Source organism: Megalobrama amblycephala, linkage group LG9 (genome assembly GCF_018812025.1).
Source record: "Megalobrama amblycephala isolate DHTTF-2021 linkage group LG9, ASM1881202v1, whole genome shotgun sequence".
NCBI lineage: Eukaryota > Metazoa > Chordata > Actinopteri > Cypriniformes > Xenocyprididae > Megalobrama > Megalobrama amblycephala.
The window spans coordinates 39,564,303-39,580,286 of NC_063052.1; the positions used below are offsets into that span (position 1 = coordinate 39,564,303).

Sequence of the window (15,984 nt, forward strand, 5' to 3'; positions counted from 1 at the left end):
ACGGCTACTTGCGCAAGTTATCAAGACTGAGACCACAATCGAGGTTTACTGACACCAATAATGATTTTATGACAGCTAATCTTTTGTCTAAATTACAATCTTTGTGGATGTGGTTGTAGTTATTAGCTGGCTAATAACAAGAAGCTGTGAGTGAGACCTAGTAGTTACAGTTTATCTGCTACCCAGCAATTTAACATCAGTGGGAGAGGCAGAATTGCTCTTTCTTTTCAATATAACTTAAGTTGCACATGATTTCCAATCGGTTTGGTTTGTTAAAAACATCTTACATTATCTCATGTTGCCATTCTGTACACTTTTTTAGTTTTAGTTTTAGTAGCCTATATATTGATTTAACATAAATACATTGTGCTTGTTCATTGCACCTATCTGTTCTGTTCAATGTTATTTTCATATGGAAGTCCATGGTTATAATTATTCATAAGTATGCAGTGTCACAAGTAATGAGTGTCATCTCTGACGTTTATAACAAACCAAACAGTTTGAAAATCGTTGGAAAATTGAGCAAGTTATGGTTATTTAATGCACCATTAAAACACAATGTTACGAGTGAGTGAGCTGACTGTGACAAGATGGCCGCCAGGTGCGGACATCGACCTCCATTGGCCAGCAACGCGGACGAGACATCTAGCCTTTATTATGTATTTCTATGGTGCTAACAGCAAGTTATCTAACACCGGAGAGGCTGTTCATTAAGAATCAGCGTCTGACCTCTTGATTTTCTCCTAGTCTTTTATAGACAACACAAACCACTGATGTAATGACACATAAAAATCCCCCCATAAATCATCAGTCCTTTACAGTTAATTGGTCGAATCCAAAGTCCTGGGCTGTCATAAGCTCTGGAAAGCACCTTAGAATTTGCTTATATAAAGCCCGCTGTTTTCTAGTCTTTCTCCTCTGGGTCCTCCTTCGCTGCTGCCGTCTCCTCCTCGTCTGCAACACATCACTTCAAAGTAATACCTGCTTTTCTATCTAATACATGTATTTTCCTCTCTAATCTACTAACATGCTATTAATAAATGTATTATAATAGCAGTTGTTTTCAATTCATTAATAAGTAATTAATACATGCTTTAATAAAGGCGTTACAATACCAGTTGTCTTTCATTCTTTAATGATTAATATATGCTTTAATAAAGGCGTTACAATAGCGGTTGTCTCTCATTCTTTAATGATTAATGCATGCTTTAATAAAGGCGTTACAACAGCGGTTGTCTCTCATTCTTTAATGTAAACATCTGCCATTGTGTTTTTCCCTTTTCTACATTCTTTGATGTAAAAAATTTCTTCTGTTATTCCATTTCTCACACTTAATTTCTAACAAGCTTCAGAAAAATCCTCCAGCTCCTGCAGATTCTTTAGTTTTCAAGCATTTTTGCATATTTGAACCCTTTCCAGCAGTGACTGTAGGATTTTGAAATCTGTGTTTTCATACTGAGGACAACTGAGGGGCTCAAACACAACTATTAAAAAACGTTCAAACATTCACTGATGCTCCAGAAGGAAACACGATGCATTAAGAGTCGGGGGGTGAAAACTTTTGAACAGGATCACAATTTTTCTTATTTTGTTTAAATATTATTGTTCTTCATTTAGTACTGCCCTTCGGAACCAACTGAAGATACTTACATGTTTCCCAGCAGAAAAATTAAGTACAATTTACCTTGATATTTGAATTCAAAAGTTTTCACCCCTCGGCTCTTAATGCATTGTTTCCTTCTGGAGCATCAGTGAATGTTTGAACCTTTTTTAATAGTTGAGTTTGAGTCCCTCAATTGTCCTCAGTGTGAAAAGATGAATCTCAGAATCATTCAGCCACTGCTGGAAAGGGTTCAAATATGCAAAAATGCGTGAAAACTGATGAATCTGCAGGAGCTGGAGGATTTTTCTGAAGAACAGAGTTCAGTTTAACTGCTCAGAACAAACAAGAGACTCATGAACAACCATCACAAAACACAAAAACAGTCGTGGATCATCAGGTAACAACACACAATATTGAGAATCAATGGTTCACATACTTATGAATGGGGTTATTTTCAGGGGCGTACGGGACACCCCCGCAGCCCCCGCGGTGCGTGGGGGCCCCCACCCTATGATGGGCCCCGTCACAGATTCACTTATTTACTACATATCCTTTGATTTTTTTTTTAGAACTGAACTCAATTGACTAAAGATTAAAATAAAGCATCCAACTGAAGCCCAAAAATGCAAGCAGAAGATCATAGAAAATAGTGCTAAATTACCACAAAAGGGGGGAAAATGTATCACTGTTGTTTCCATCGCCATTTGTAGGTAGCCAACAGCAAGCTTTGATGCGCTATGTTAGCCTGTTAGCGGACGTGAGCCGAGACAAATAAATATGCGTTCGGTCTTTGCTGAGACGTTGTTGTTGTTGTTGTTGTTGTTATTATTGTATATTGTCCAAACCTATTTACCCCATCGCCAGCTCTGCTCAGCTACCGGAATGTCTGAAGTTATTTTCTAAATGTAGCTATCCAATAAGTCTAGAGTTATTTCTTTATTCTTGTACTTTAAATACAAATTTAGTTTAGGCCTATATCATTTGATGCACCGATCGAAAATTTGCGGCCGAAACAGCAATTTTACGCGCTTGTCTAAAAGGGAACCTTGTATTGGCCTATAGCCTATACGCAAATTTGTGTCTAATTTAGACCAACTAAAATATATTGTTAGACCAAAAATATCTTAGCAATTAATTAAGTAATAAAGACATGTATTTAAGAAATTTTATAAAAGCAGAAAGACGTCTAGGGCTATTGCTTATTCAAAGGCCGCGGAAACATGGGTTCGTTTGTTACGCAATCCATTCCACACCCGACGTTTTGGTTTTCTTCCTAATTATTAAATATAGACAATTGGTTGATGAAACATTGATTGAAATTAAGATACAATTTCTACTAAACGAAATTCACTTTAAAGAAAGACTTACTATAAAACAACTTAATGAAGTGGTCAAACTGTCTGACCCGCTGCATGTCTCTCGACATTGCGCATCCGTCATGCTATACACTTTTCATAATAGGTGAAATTTTTAAAAATAATATAAGGCTATAGCTCAATATTTAAATATAAATATTAAGCTAAATTGGCTACATTTTTATCCCTCTGCCCCAAGAACGCGCCGACGCGTTCTGATGGATTTTTTTCCTCATGACAGCTGAAACAACTTAAAATAGGCTTTAGATTAGTGCAAAACTTCAAATGGTCTACTTTTATTTGTGTACGCTCAATAACAACAAAACCTTGTATTTTTGTAAAATAAAATAAATACAAAACAGGGTGCGCTTTCAGCTGTCTCTCTGCGAGAATCTTTCTGAAACGTCTCAAAAATTAACTTAAACTCGGCGAATAATTGTAGCTAAAAGAAAGAAACATCTCCATTCGATAAGAAATTCGTAGGTCTGTGTAAAATAAGAGGCGATCTATCCGCTGAAAGACTTTGCGCATCAAAACGCTCGGAGAGCGCAAAGGATTCTGTAGAGTGTTTGCTTTTTTGTGTGTGGTAGTCAGTTGATAAAAAGAATAAACAAGTTAATCCTCAAAAGTTTTTATATTAAGATGTATATAAAGTTATTTTTTCTCAAAATACAGCATATAGCTGATATATAGAATAGAGCATAGCATAGGCCAATAACTGATAGAGTTGTTCCTTTAAAGTATGTTTTTCTCAGTTCTTTTACTATAATTTTTTTTACTGCGAGGCATGAAATTTTCTTGTATAATTTCTTTTCTTCAATTAGCGATGCTTATAGGCCAGTGTTTAAACTGAGATGTGTTGGCCATTACATTTACTTTATTGAGCATAGGCTACTGTTGTTAAATAAAATATGTACCTCGGGGGCTATAACGGATGTTTGTGAATTATTGCTGTGAAGGATCCTCCTGCTATTTCTAAAATAACTAAAATCGGAGCAGTGGCACTTTTGCCTCCACGTTCGTAAATTAGCCTAAATATATATTCCTGCCTGGATTTTAGTCTGCGATATCAAAATCACTAAACATTATATAGCATATTGATGGCTAGCCAGGCCCGTTCAATATATCCAATAGACATCACTGCTTGTGGGAGGGGCCCCATCTCATTCTTTGCGGGGGGGCCTCATAGACTTGCGGTACGCCACTGGTTATTTTAATAAATTCAGCTATTGTTTTGTCTTGTGAACTAAATGCAAACATCTTTTATGTAAAATATCTTACTCAGGACAGTACTAAACAAAAAATAACATGCATTTTTTATTTATCCCTCTTATTTTATTCAAATAATTCTCATTTTCACAGATTCTGCAAGGGGTTCACATACTTTTTCATGCCACTGTATATATGGTAGGTCATCCAGGTAATCAATGCATAACAGACAATTGCATACACTACAGACTGCTTATAGGTAGTATATAGAGTAGGTATTATAATAATACCGGCACTCATCGATACTAAAGTTGCAAAAAAAAGCGTCAATTCAGTACCCAAATATTGGAGTTCACCTATTCTGAATTTCTTGAAAAACTCCAAGAACAATGATAATTGTTTTTCAGGGAACTGCCATACCTTGTAGTGATTGTGATAACCCTACACAGCAAAGTCCTCAGAGTTAAATCAACTCTGCTCAGAGTACATATGGTCCCTCTCTAAATAGTGTTAAAATAACACTGAAGCAGAGTTAAAGTTAATGAGATAATTAAGCAATTAATTAAATAATGATTGCGCGTTAGTGATGAACACCTGCTGTTAACAAGCAGAATAACTGAAGAAATAAGAAAACCAAGAACTACAAGTGAACTTAAGTCACAGCCTTATGAATTGCTTAATTATCTCATTAACTTTAATTCTGCTTCAGTGTTATTTTAACACTATTTAGAGAGGGACCATATGTACTCTGAGCAGAGTTGATTTAACTCTGGGGAATTTTGTTGTGTAGTAGGTAGGATGGCATTACCAACACATCTATTCACTCCAGGTAGATCTACAGGAGATCTACAGGAGAAGGACTGAGCCCAAATTTTAGACAAGTATTAATGAAGCCATCAGAACTGTTAGCACCATCATGCTAGTCTTGTTTTGTCCCAAGAACACATACAAGTAAAAGGAATGTTAGTTAGTATGAGGATGCCGATGAGTAACAGTTACACACAGATGTTAATCGGATCCAGCGTCACACAGAATTTTATACTTCTCACTGCAGAAAACCGCAGGACTTCCAATGAGGCCGTGTGGTTTTGGTCGGTTCCTACTGGGAAGTCTAGGACTTACATGGGGGGCTGAAAATTGATAGGCTTCATCTGGGTGTGGCAGAGGACCCTTTTCCACGGCCACCTGGCCCAGCACCGGATCCTCTTCGGGACTGCTTGTGGTCAAACTCCAGATCCTCCAGTCTGCTGAGTGAGGGCCAGTTTCTCCCGGATGGCCAAACGCAGGAGGGAGTTCAGAGTCTTCTTCTCATCTTCTGCTGCAAGCCAGCTGACTCTCCATGTCGTTCAATTGTGTTACATACTCATCAATCCTAAAGAAAAAAAAAAGCGAAAGAGGGATAGAGCAAGAGAGATGTAATTAAACAGATTTAGTTCCTGTATTAAGTAACCCTACTGTTTTCTGGACAGTAGCAGGCAGCACCTTCTTTAAGGGTGGAAATACTTGGTTAGGGCAAGCCAGACAAAAAAGCTGAAAAAAAAAAAACAATTTTCAGTTGTGTTCTTGTGCTACCTGGTGGCGAACTCTGCCCTGAGAGAGGAGAAAGTGTCAGCATCTTCTTTAAGACCCTTCAGCTCTTTATCCAACTTCATCATGGTTTTGGTGACCATGGCCTTTTCATTCTCATATTTGCTCTTCAAGTTTGCCAGGGCAACCTCAGCTATCTAAAGAGGGACAGAACCACAGCACAGTTCAGAAAAAGCTCTAAATAATATACTAAGAAGATCGGTAGCACTTTATTTAACAGTCCTGTTCCCCATGTATCAGGATATCGCTGGACTTCATCTGAATGTGATACTTTTCTGTTCTCTTCTGATAGGATGAAGTTTTGTTGTGCAGTGTCTGAATCTAGTTGCAGTTGACAGAAATCCGATAAAGATAGAGGGACAAATATATATCAGGGGTCAATGCTAAGGATTTTTTCTACTGGCCCAATGTGCCAGTGGTTCAAATTTTTACTTGCCCTGACAATTTTCACTGGCCCCACAACAAAAAATTAATAAAGTAAAATAAAATAAAACAGGCCTCTAAAATAAGCCTAGTTATTGGTTTCTATGTTTTTATTCATGTAATATGGTTATGGCACCAAAAGCTAGTATTAGATTAACTCATTTAAATTTTAAATATTGTTAGACAAATAAACAGTAAGTAATAAAATAGGAACTAATAATCAATTTACAAGTAATAACACAAATAAATACAACAGAACAAACATATAAATGAAATAAACAGTGCTTTTCAGGTTTTTCATTTAGGTTTAAATGTGGGGTAAGTGATATTTAACTGCTGTTAGACATTGTTGATATTTGAAATCAACCCAAACAAACCCACCCCTCTCTTCATTGCTCCACCTTGTAACAGTTATAAACCTGTTAACATGTTTTTTTGTGTGTGTAATTGTACTACTCTCCATGAGGGGGCAACAGTGAGCTATACTCTCAGGTATAAAATGAGTGTAAAGAGTAGAAGAAGTCAGATTCGTAATGGAGGGACTAAGCATGGCTTATGGCTCCAAACAATCATTGGTCCTGATTGAGAAACCGTGAGTTTTATGCTCAATCGGAAGTAAGCATTGTTTCTTTCCTTGTAATTATTGAATGTTTACTAGTTCATTTGTGTGTAGTTATTTTCCTAATGTGATTTATTTCATCTAATTTATAGAAGGACTCCACATTCTGTGGAATTTATCTCTTTATTCGTATGCCTGTTGTTTTTAACCCATGTCAGAAAGATGACACTAAAATGGGATTAGAGGCAAGGAGTTGATTCAACTACAGTGGATCCTTAAACCGGATTCTGCCACTTGGGAATTGAGAGACTTTTTATTCGGCGTGGACTGATAGGAGTACAGGTTGCACTTTTGGATGGCGTTCTTGGACATTGTTTTTCATGGACATTGATTCATAAGCTGTGGTGAAGGAACATTCATTAAGATTTTCATCTCTATGCTGCTGGTTATTGATTGGTGAAAAATGTATGTTTTGTGTATTGGGTATAAACGTGTTTAAAAGATAAAAGGATGTAAATGAATGAGAAACATTTATTTATTGTTGGGGTTTACTGATCACAGGGTCTTGTCAATGCTTGCCAAGTTAACAACATAAGTTCTTGATGTTCTGTTGTACCTTAAACAAAGTCTAGTTGGTAGTTCCCTCCCTTTACAACAGATATATAATTAATACTTTTGTGTGATCAAAGTAACGGTTATATAATGGCGCCCGAACAGGGACTCTGACTTTATGTTTGTAAAGCAAAACAGGTTACTATGGCAAGTCATACAGCTCTAGATAAGGATGAGTGTGTACCAGAGGTGGATTTCTCAACTGGTTCATTCACCAATCCTAGAGAACCCCTCAAAGATTTAATCACTACTTTTAGTGATCTATATATAGATTCTGAAAGTGAAGCTAGCCTAGATGAGGACTCTGAATTAAATTTTCCACCACCTCCACCACCTGCAGCAGAGAGAGAGACACATTCTGACTTTATTACCAATCTCATAGAACAACTCACTGATAGAATTAATGCACTGGAAGGTCGGGTTGATGAATGTGTAAAGACAATGAGTGGTTATGTTTCCCAAGAGGAATTCCAGAACAAATGTAAAGGCATGGAAGATCGTCTGATGTATCGAATGGAACGTGAATGTGAGAGAGTCAAGAAAGCTGTGGAAATGTCTGTACAGGAACTCGGCCAATCAATGGTAGATTGCCTTAAAAGAAGGGATGTGCAGCTTGAAGCCAAGTTCAAATCACTTAATCCAATATCCACGCCTGTCACTTCCAAAATTTGTTGTGGTGCTCATGATTCTGGACAGGGTCAAAATCATACCTTTGAAGTTCATCAAAGCTCTTTTAACAGTCAAGAGAAAACTATGTTAATGCCCTATAGCCCACCGGTCAAGTTAGACTTTCCTTGTTTCAGTAATAATCAAGATGAGGATCCTATTCTGTTTATTGAACGTTGTGAGGAGTACTTTGCCGTTAGGCCATTGAGTGATCAGGAAATTCTGGCATCTCTTAACACAGTGCTTAAGGAAACTGCTAAAGACTGGTGGCAAGCCGAGAGAAGGAAGGTACATAGTTGGAGGCAGTTTAAAGATGTTTTTTTACGATCGTTTCTGAGTGAAGATTATGAGGATGTGGCATCAAGACGGTTGGTGGAGAGAAAGCAAGGGGCCAAAGAGAGCATAAGAGACTTTGCATTTCATTATCGGGCTCTATGTTTAAGATGGAGAAAGAACATGTCGGAGAAAGACATTGTACTGGCCATATTACGTAACTGCAATCCCCGCCTGGCTAGTTTGCTAAGAGGTACCGTAACAAATGTTGGCGAGTTGGTCAGAATTGGGACACAAATTGAACGTGATTTTGATGAGGCCAAAAAATATTGGAGTCAGGTCAGTTCTGAAGAGCAAAAGAAAAAACATATGCCAGCAAGTACTAGAGTGGTACAGTCCATAGAAATGCAGCAACAAACGGTAACCAAGACAGTGAATATACCTATTATCTTACGTGATAGGTTTTTTCCAGCCATGGTGGACACTGGTAGTTCCTTGTCTTTAATCCAAGAATCAGTCTGGAAACAACTGAACAAGGGAGAACCAAGTCAACCAAGCAAGGGCCAAACATTTATGTTAGCCAATGGGCAAAAGCAAGCAGCTACTGGAAAGGTGACATGGCACTGTAAAGTACAGGGGCAGCAGTTTACCTTGACTCTGTTCATCTTGAAAGACAGAGATTTAACGGTTCCAGTCATTTTAGGAATGGATTTCCTGTTGCATTCTGGAATTGTGCTGGATTTTAGTAAAGCCCAATATGGATTGCCATCTGCAAGTAGCCAGGACACTAACCAGTTTTTCCCATTTATGATGTCAGATTCTACTTCTTCAGTCTACTTCTACTTGGCCATACCCACACCTAATATTGATGACACCGTGCTTGAATCCATACAAAGGCTAACAAATAAGGCAGAGACCATGCCACTGTTCAAAGAAAAATTGGAAAATCTGTTGGTTGACTGGCCTACCATCTGCTCTAAAGAGGTTGGACATTCTAACATAGTCAAACATCGAATTATAACCACTGATGAACTCCCTGTCAGAAAAAGGGCCTACAAACTCTCCATTGACAAACAGAAGTTTGTTGACAATGAAATTCAGGAACTGTTGGACAAAAAAATCATACAACCATCTGTTTCCCCATGGGCATCTCCTGTTGTTGTTGTACCCAAGAAGGATGGAAGTTTCAGATTGTGTATTGATTACAGAGGCTTAAATGCAAAAACACACCTCGATGCGTACCCCATGCCACAAATCCAGGAAATATTGGAGTCGTTCCACGGCTCTACTGTTTTCAGTACATTAGATCTTAGAAGTGGCTATTGGCAACTTGAGATGGAAGAAGATAGCATACAGAAAACAGCATTTGTGACGTCTGCAGGCTTATTTGAATTCTTGCGTTTACCTTTTGGCCTCAAAAACTCAGCAGCCTCGTTTCAGAGACTTATGGAGACTGTATTGAGAGACCTTAAAGGCAAGTGTTGTCTGGTATATATAGATGATGTAGTTGTGTACTCCAAAAATGAAGAGGAGCACATCTACAATCTCACTCAGGTATTCCATTGCTTACATAATGCTGGACTTACCCTTAACCTTGGAAAATGTAGCTTCATGCAACGTAACATCACTTACCTTGGCCACATCATTTCAGCAGATGGAGTAAAGACAGATCCCAACAAAGTCTCAGCCATCAACAATTTTCCCACCCCACAGTCTCTCAAAGATGTGCAGAGATTCTTGGGGTTAGCTGGATGGTACCATCGTTTCATTCCACATTTCTCAACAAAAGCAGCTCCTCTACATGCCCTTAAGCAAAAAAAATCAACTTGGATTTGGGAAGAAGAATGTCAACAAGCTTTCAACATCATAAAACAGGACTTGACTCAAGCTCCAGTTCTTTTACCACCAGATTTCAACAAAGCATTTCGGGTACAAACGGACGCAAGCGAGATAGGACTGGGTGCAGTACTTACCCAAGAGATGGAGGATGGAGAAAGAGTCATTTCATATGCATCCAGACTACTCAGAGGAGCAGAGAAGTCGTATTCTGTATCTGAAAAGGAGTGTTTAGCGGTCATCTGGGCAGTGGAAAAATGGAGACCATATCTGGAAGGGAGAACATTTGAGGTCATTACCGATCACACTGCACTCACTTGGGTGTTTCAACACCCTAAGCCTTCATCACGACTTACCCGCTGGACCATACGGTTACAGGGTTATGACTTTACAGTTAAATATCGTAAAGGCCATTGCAATGTGGTGCCTGATGTGTTATCTAGGTCACCAGAGCAACTAACCTCAGATATTATTGCGGTAGTAAGAGCTTCAAAATCCAGCAACCTACCAACCAACCTTCCAGTGGATATATCTAATGTCTCGGCAGCACAGCAAAAGGACCCAGAGATTCAGGAGCTGATCTTGAAGGTAAAAACACAGACGTCCCAAGACATTTCTCGTGTACATTACCTGGTGGAAAATGGTCTTTTGTTCCGGAGCATACCAGACAAACAGACAGGCCAGAAATTGCAACTCGTCATTCCTTCAGATCTACGCAAAGAATTTCTGCATTATGCCCATGATAATCCTTTGAGTGGACATTTGGGCAGACTTAAAACATTACTCAGACTACTAGACATGGTATATTGGCCAAGTGTTAGATCTGATGTGTGGAAGCATTGCAAAGAATGTGTCACTTGCCAGCAATACAAACCGTCTTTGAGTAAATTGTCCGGTCACCTCCAATCTACACCCATCGTTGAACCAGGTCATATGATTGGAGTAGACCTCATGGGGCCATTTCCAAAAAGCGTTAGGCAGAATGAACACCTACTGGTTGTGGTTGACTACTGCTCTAAATGGGTGGAGTTGTTCCCTTTGAGACAGGCCAAAGCACCCCGAATTGCCCAGATCTTGATTGAAGAAATTTTTACAAGATGGGGAACTCCTGCCTACCTTGTTTCTGACAGAGGGGCTCAGTTTACTTCCAATTTGCTTAACCAAGTATGCAAGCAGTGGGGAGTTGTCCAAAAGCTCACGACCGCCTACCATCCACAAACCAACCTTACCGAACGCATCAATCGAACTTTGAAAACAATGATGGCATCCTATGTGAAAGAACAGCATCGGCAGTGGGACCGATGGTTGCATGAATTCCGGTTTGCAATAAATACTGCTTGGCAGGAGAGTACCGGTCATTCCCCAGCAGAGATTGCCTTAGGTCGAAACTTAAAAGGTCCAGTAGAAAGAGCAATTCAATTACACAAGACCCCCGATCCAAATAGTCCCATCTATCCTGTACTTGACAGACACCATCACCTCCTCCGTCTGGTGAAGGAGAATGTGAAAAAAGCACAAGACAAGCAGCAAAGGTATTACAACCTGCGACGCAAACAAAACCAGTATCAAGTGGGAGATATGGTTTGGGTGCGCACTCATCCTCTATCTAGAGCAGAGGAGGGTTTTATGGCCAAGTTGTCTGGTAGATGGAAGGGACCGGCCAAAATAGCTAAATGTTTGGGCCCTGTCAATTACTCTGTTTCTTTGCTTGCTGACCCTGAAATGATAGATACTTACCATGTGCAAAATCTAAAGCCTTGTCATGGATATGTAAAGCCTTAAATTGAGGGGGTGCATATGTAACAGTTATAAACCTGTTAACATGTTTTTTTGTGTGTGTAATTGTACTACTCTCCATGAGGGGGCAACAGTGAGCTATACTCTCAGGTATAAAATGAGTGTAAAGAGTAGAAGAAGTCAGATTCGTAATGGAGGGACTAAGCATGGCTTATGGCTCCAAACAATCATTGGTCCTGATTGAGAAACCGTGAGTTTTATGCTCAATCGGAAGTAAGCATTGTTTCTTTCCTTGTAATTATTGAATGTTTACTAGTTCATTTGTGTGTAGTTATTTTCCTAATGTGATTTATTTCATCTAATTTATAGAAGGACTCCACATTCTGTGGAATTTATCTCTTTATTCGTATGCCTGTTGTTTTTAACCCATGTCAGAAAGATGACACTAAAATGGGATTAGAGGCAAGGAGTTGATTCAACTACAGTGGATCCTTAAACCGGATTCTGCCACTTGGGAATTGAGAGACTTTTTATTCGGCGTGGACTGATAGGAGTACAGGTTGCACTTTTGGATGACGTTCTTGGACATTGTTTTTCATGGACATTGATTCATAAGCTGTGGTGAAGGAACATTCATTAAGATTTTCATCTCTATGCTGCTGGTTATTGATTGGTGAAAAATGTATGTTTTGTGTATTGGGTATAAACGTGTTTAAAAGATAAAAGGATGTAAATGAATGAGAAACATTTATTTATTGTTGGGGTTTACTGATCACAGGGTCTTGTCAATGCTTGCCAAGTTAACAACATAAGTTCCTTGATGTTCTGTTGTACCTTAAACAAAGTCTAGTTGGTAGTTCCCTCCCTTTACAACAGATATATAATTAATACTTTTGTGTGATCAAAGTAACGGTTATATAATGGCGCCCGAACAGGGACTCTGTTACTATGGCAAGTCATACATGTACCAGAGGTGGATTTCTCAACTGGTTCATTCACCAATCCTAGAGAACCCCTCAAAGATTTAATTCGGCAGTTGCATGAAGCAATAAATACTGCTTTAATTCCCCAGCAGAGATTGCCTTAGGTCGAAACTTAAAAGGTCCAGTAGAAAGAGCAATTCAATTACACAAGACCCCCGATCCAAATAGTCCCATCTATCCTGTACTTGACAGACACCATCACCTCCTCCGTCTGGTGAAGGAGAATGTGAAAAAAGCACAAGACAAGCAGCAAAGGTATTACAACCTGCGACGCAAACAAAACCAGTATCAAGTGGGAGATATGGTTTGGGTGCGCACTCATCCTCTATCTAGAGCAGAGGAGGGTTTTATGGCCAAGTTGTCTGGTAGATGGAAGGGACCGGCCAAAATAGCTAAATGTTTGGGCCCTGTCAATTACTCTGTTTCTTTGCTTGCTGACCCTGAAATGATAGATACTTACCATGTGCAAAATCTAAAGCCTTGTCATGGATATGTAAAGCCTTAAATTGAGGGGGTGCATATGTAACAGTTATAAACCTGTTAACATGTTTTTTTGTGTGTGTAATTGTACTACTCTCCATGAGGGGGCAACAGTGAGCTATACTCTCAGGTATAAAATGAGTGTAAAGAGTAGAAGAAGTCAGATTCGTAATGGAGGGACTAAGCATGGCTTATGGCTCCAAACAATCATTGGTCCTGATTGAGAAACCGTGAGTTTTATGCTCAATCGGAAAAGGACTCCACATTCTGTGGAATTTATCTCTTTATTCGTATGCCTGTTGTTTTTAACCCATGTCAGAAAGATGACACTAAAATGGGATTAGAGGCAAGGAGTTGATTCAACTACAGTGGATCCTTAAACCGGATTCTGCCACTTGGGAATTGAGAGACTTTTTATTCGGCGTGGACTGATAGGAGTACAGGTTGCACTTTTGGATGGCGTTCTTGGACATTGTTTTTCATGGACATTGATTCATAAGCTGTGGTGAAGGAACATTCATTAAGATTTTCATCTCTATGCTGCTGGTTATTGATTGGTGAAAAATGTATGTTTTGTGTATTGGGTATAAACGTGTTTAAAAGATAAAAGGATGTAAATGAATGAGAAACATTTATTTATTGTTGGGGTTTACTGATCACAGGGTCTTGTCAATGCTTGCCAAGTTAACAACATAAGTTCTTGATGTTCTGTTGTACCTTAAACAAAGTCTATTTGGTAGTTCCCTCCCTTTACAACAGATATATAATTAATACTTTTGTGTGATCAAAGTAACGGTTATAACCTTCAAAACTCACCCTCCAATCCTAACCACTCTGCTCTGAGTCGGTCTCGAACCCCGATTGCTGCTGGCAGGTGAGCATGTCCTGATATTGCTGAGTTAGATTCGTTCCTGGGTCAACATATTTTGTTGATCTTGGAACAACATTCTAGCCTGAAAATTTAGTCTTAACCCTATTCCTACCCCTAAACTTGTCCCTCCTGATTGGTTGATTTGAATGTTGTTAGGATCAACAAAAATGTTGACCCAGGAACATGTTGAACCCAGGTTATGTGGCAGGGCACAAATGCACTACCAATGACGCTAAACACAGCATTCTCTAGCGGTCGTCCATAAGCAAAACTCTCACTATTATCCCAAAAATCAAAAGGGAATTGACAGATGAATAACACTGATGTAGAAGCACCAATTCATGATTTTAAGCCTAAACTTGACATAATCTGTAAACTTGTCCCTCAAATCTGATTGGTTGATTTGAATGTTGTTCCAGGATCAACAAAAATGTTGACCCAGGAACATGTTGATCCATGATATCATGATATTTTTAGTGATATTTGTAAATTGTCTTTCTAAATGTTTCATTAGCATGTTGCTAATGTACTGTTAAATGTGGTTAAAGTTACCATCGTTTATTACTGTATTCACGGAGACAAGAGCCTGTCGTTATTTTCATTTTTTAAACACTTGCAGTCTGTATAATTCATAAACACATCTTCATTCTTTATAAATCTCTCCAACAGCGTGTAATGTTAGCTTTAGCCACGGAGCACTATCAAACTCATTCAGAATCAAATGTAAACATCCAAATAAATACCATACTTACGCGATTAGACATGCTGCATGACGAACACTTTGTAAAGATCCATTTTGAGGGTTATATTAGCTGTGTGAACTTTGTTCATGCTGTTTAAGGCAGTTGCAAGCTCGGGGGCGGGGGAGCACGAGAATTTAAAGGGGCTGCGCGCTAAATCGGCGCAATTAATTTGGAATTATTTTCATTGGCGAAAACGAGCAAAACAGGTGATTTGGTGACTAAAATATAAGTCACTTAATATAAACTTCTTTTTTATTAAACTGTACATTGTATAAAATCAATATCACATTTGTAATCATGCTGATATTTGGAAAAAACTGTGCTCTTTGTGTAATATTGGTTAACTATAGTAGTCAACATTTGAAGTGGATCAAAATCTTTCATCAAAGTTGTCCTAAAACCTTCTTCTTAGGACAACTTAGTTCTTAGGACAACTTTGATTAACTTTTTTTAATCCACTTCAAATGTTGACTACTGTATATTAAATGATATAAATATAAAAGACATACAGGGGCATTTTTGGCACTTATCTTGAATTCTGGGGGCATTCTAAATGCATTTAGTCTATTTAATAGACTAAATCACGCACTCTAGATGTGCATGCGCACTAGTCTAACCTACTAGACTACATCATATAGTGTATGCGTGCACTCAATGTATGTGTTTTTGTTTGATTTTTGTAAAGTGAGAGACATACTCTATATTGTCAGATCGTTAAAACAACAATTACAATATCATAGATGATATATATCACACACCCTACAGCGCTCGTTCGATTGGGCAAGTGACAGTTCCGTCAACTGTCCTGAACAATGTTCACACTGGCCCTGAGCCATCGTGCAGTCCTTATTGTCGTGCCCTGTAAATATACAAATAAAGTTCCTGTCATCCACACTTTCCTCTCACAAATGTCACATATTAATAGTTAATGATAACAATAAGTAGTTAAATTATTTAATATTTTCTTAACAGATAATAGAAACAGTTAATAACTATTATTAACTATAATTCAGCAATTGTGTGTGAAAACACTGCAAATATTCATTT

General features: G+C 38.5%; 1 protein-coding gene across 1 annotated transcript; it reads right to left on the reverse strand.

Annotated features, from left to right (window-relative positions):
• Positions 1-5,138: 5,138 nt before the first annotated feature.
• Positions 5,139-15,792, reverse strand: LOC125275877 (protein bicaudal D homolog 2-like). The gene is made up of 3 exons (XM_048203184.1): positions 15,696-15,792; positions 5,740-5,891; positions 5,139-5,539 (listed from the first exon to the last, which is right to left on the reverse strand). Exons 1-3 carry the CDS (start codon positions 15,771-15,773, stop codon positions 5,476-5,478), a joined length of 294 nt encoding a protein of 97 aa, XP_048059141.1. The 5' UTR covers positions 15,774-15,792; the 3' UTR covers positions 5,139-5,475.
• Between the last annotated feature and the right edge of the window lie 192 nt (positions 15,793-15,984).

Excerpts from the sequence above, each read along its gene's own strand:
- LOC125275877 (XM_048203184.1), bottom strand. The coding sequence starts at position 15,773 with ATGGCTCAGGGCCAGTGTGAACATTGTTCAGGACAGTTGACGGAACTG. Across the intron at positions 5,892-15,695 it reads AATCGAACGAGCGCTGTAGG|ATAGCTGAGGTTGCCCTGGC; the intron begins GTGTGTGATATA and ends GTCCCTCTTTAG. Across the intron at positions 5,540-5,739 it reads AGGGCAGAGTTCGCCACCAG|GATTGATGAGTATGTAACAC; the intron begins GTAGCACAAGAA and ends TTTTTTCTTTAG.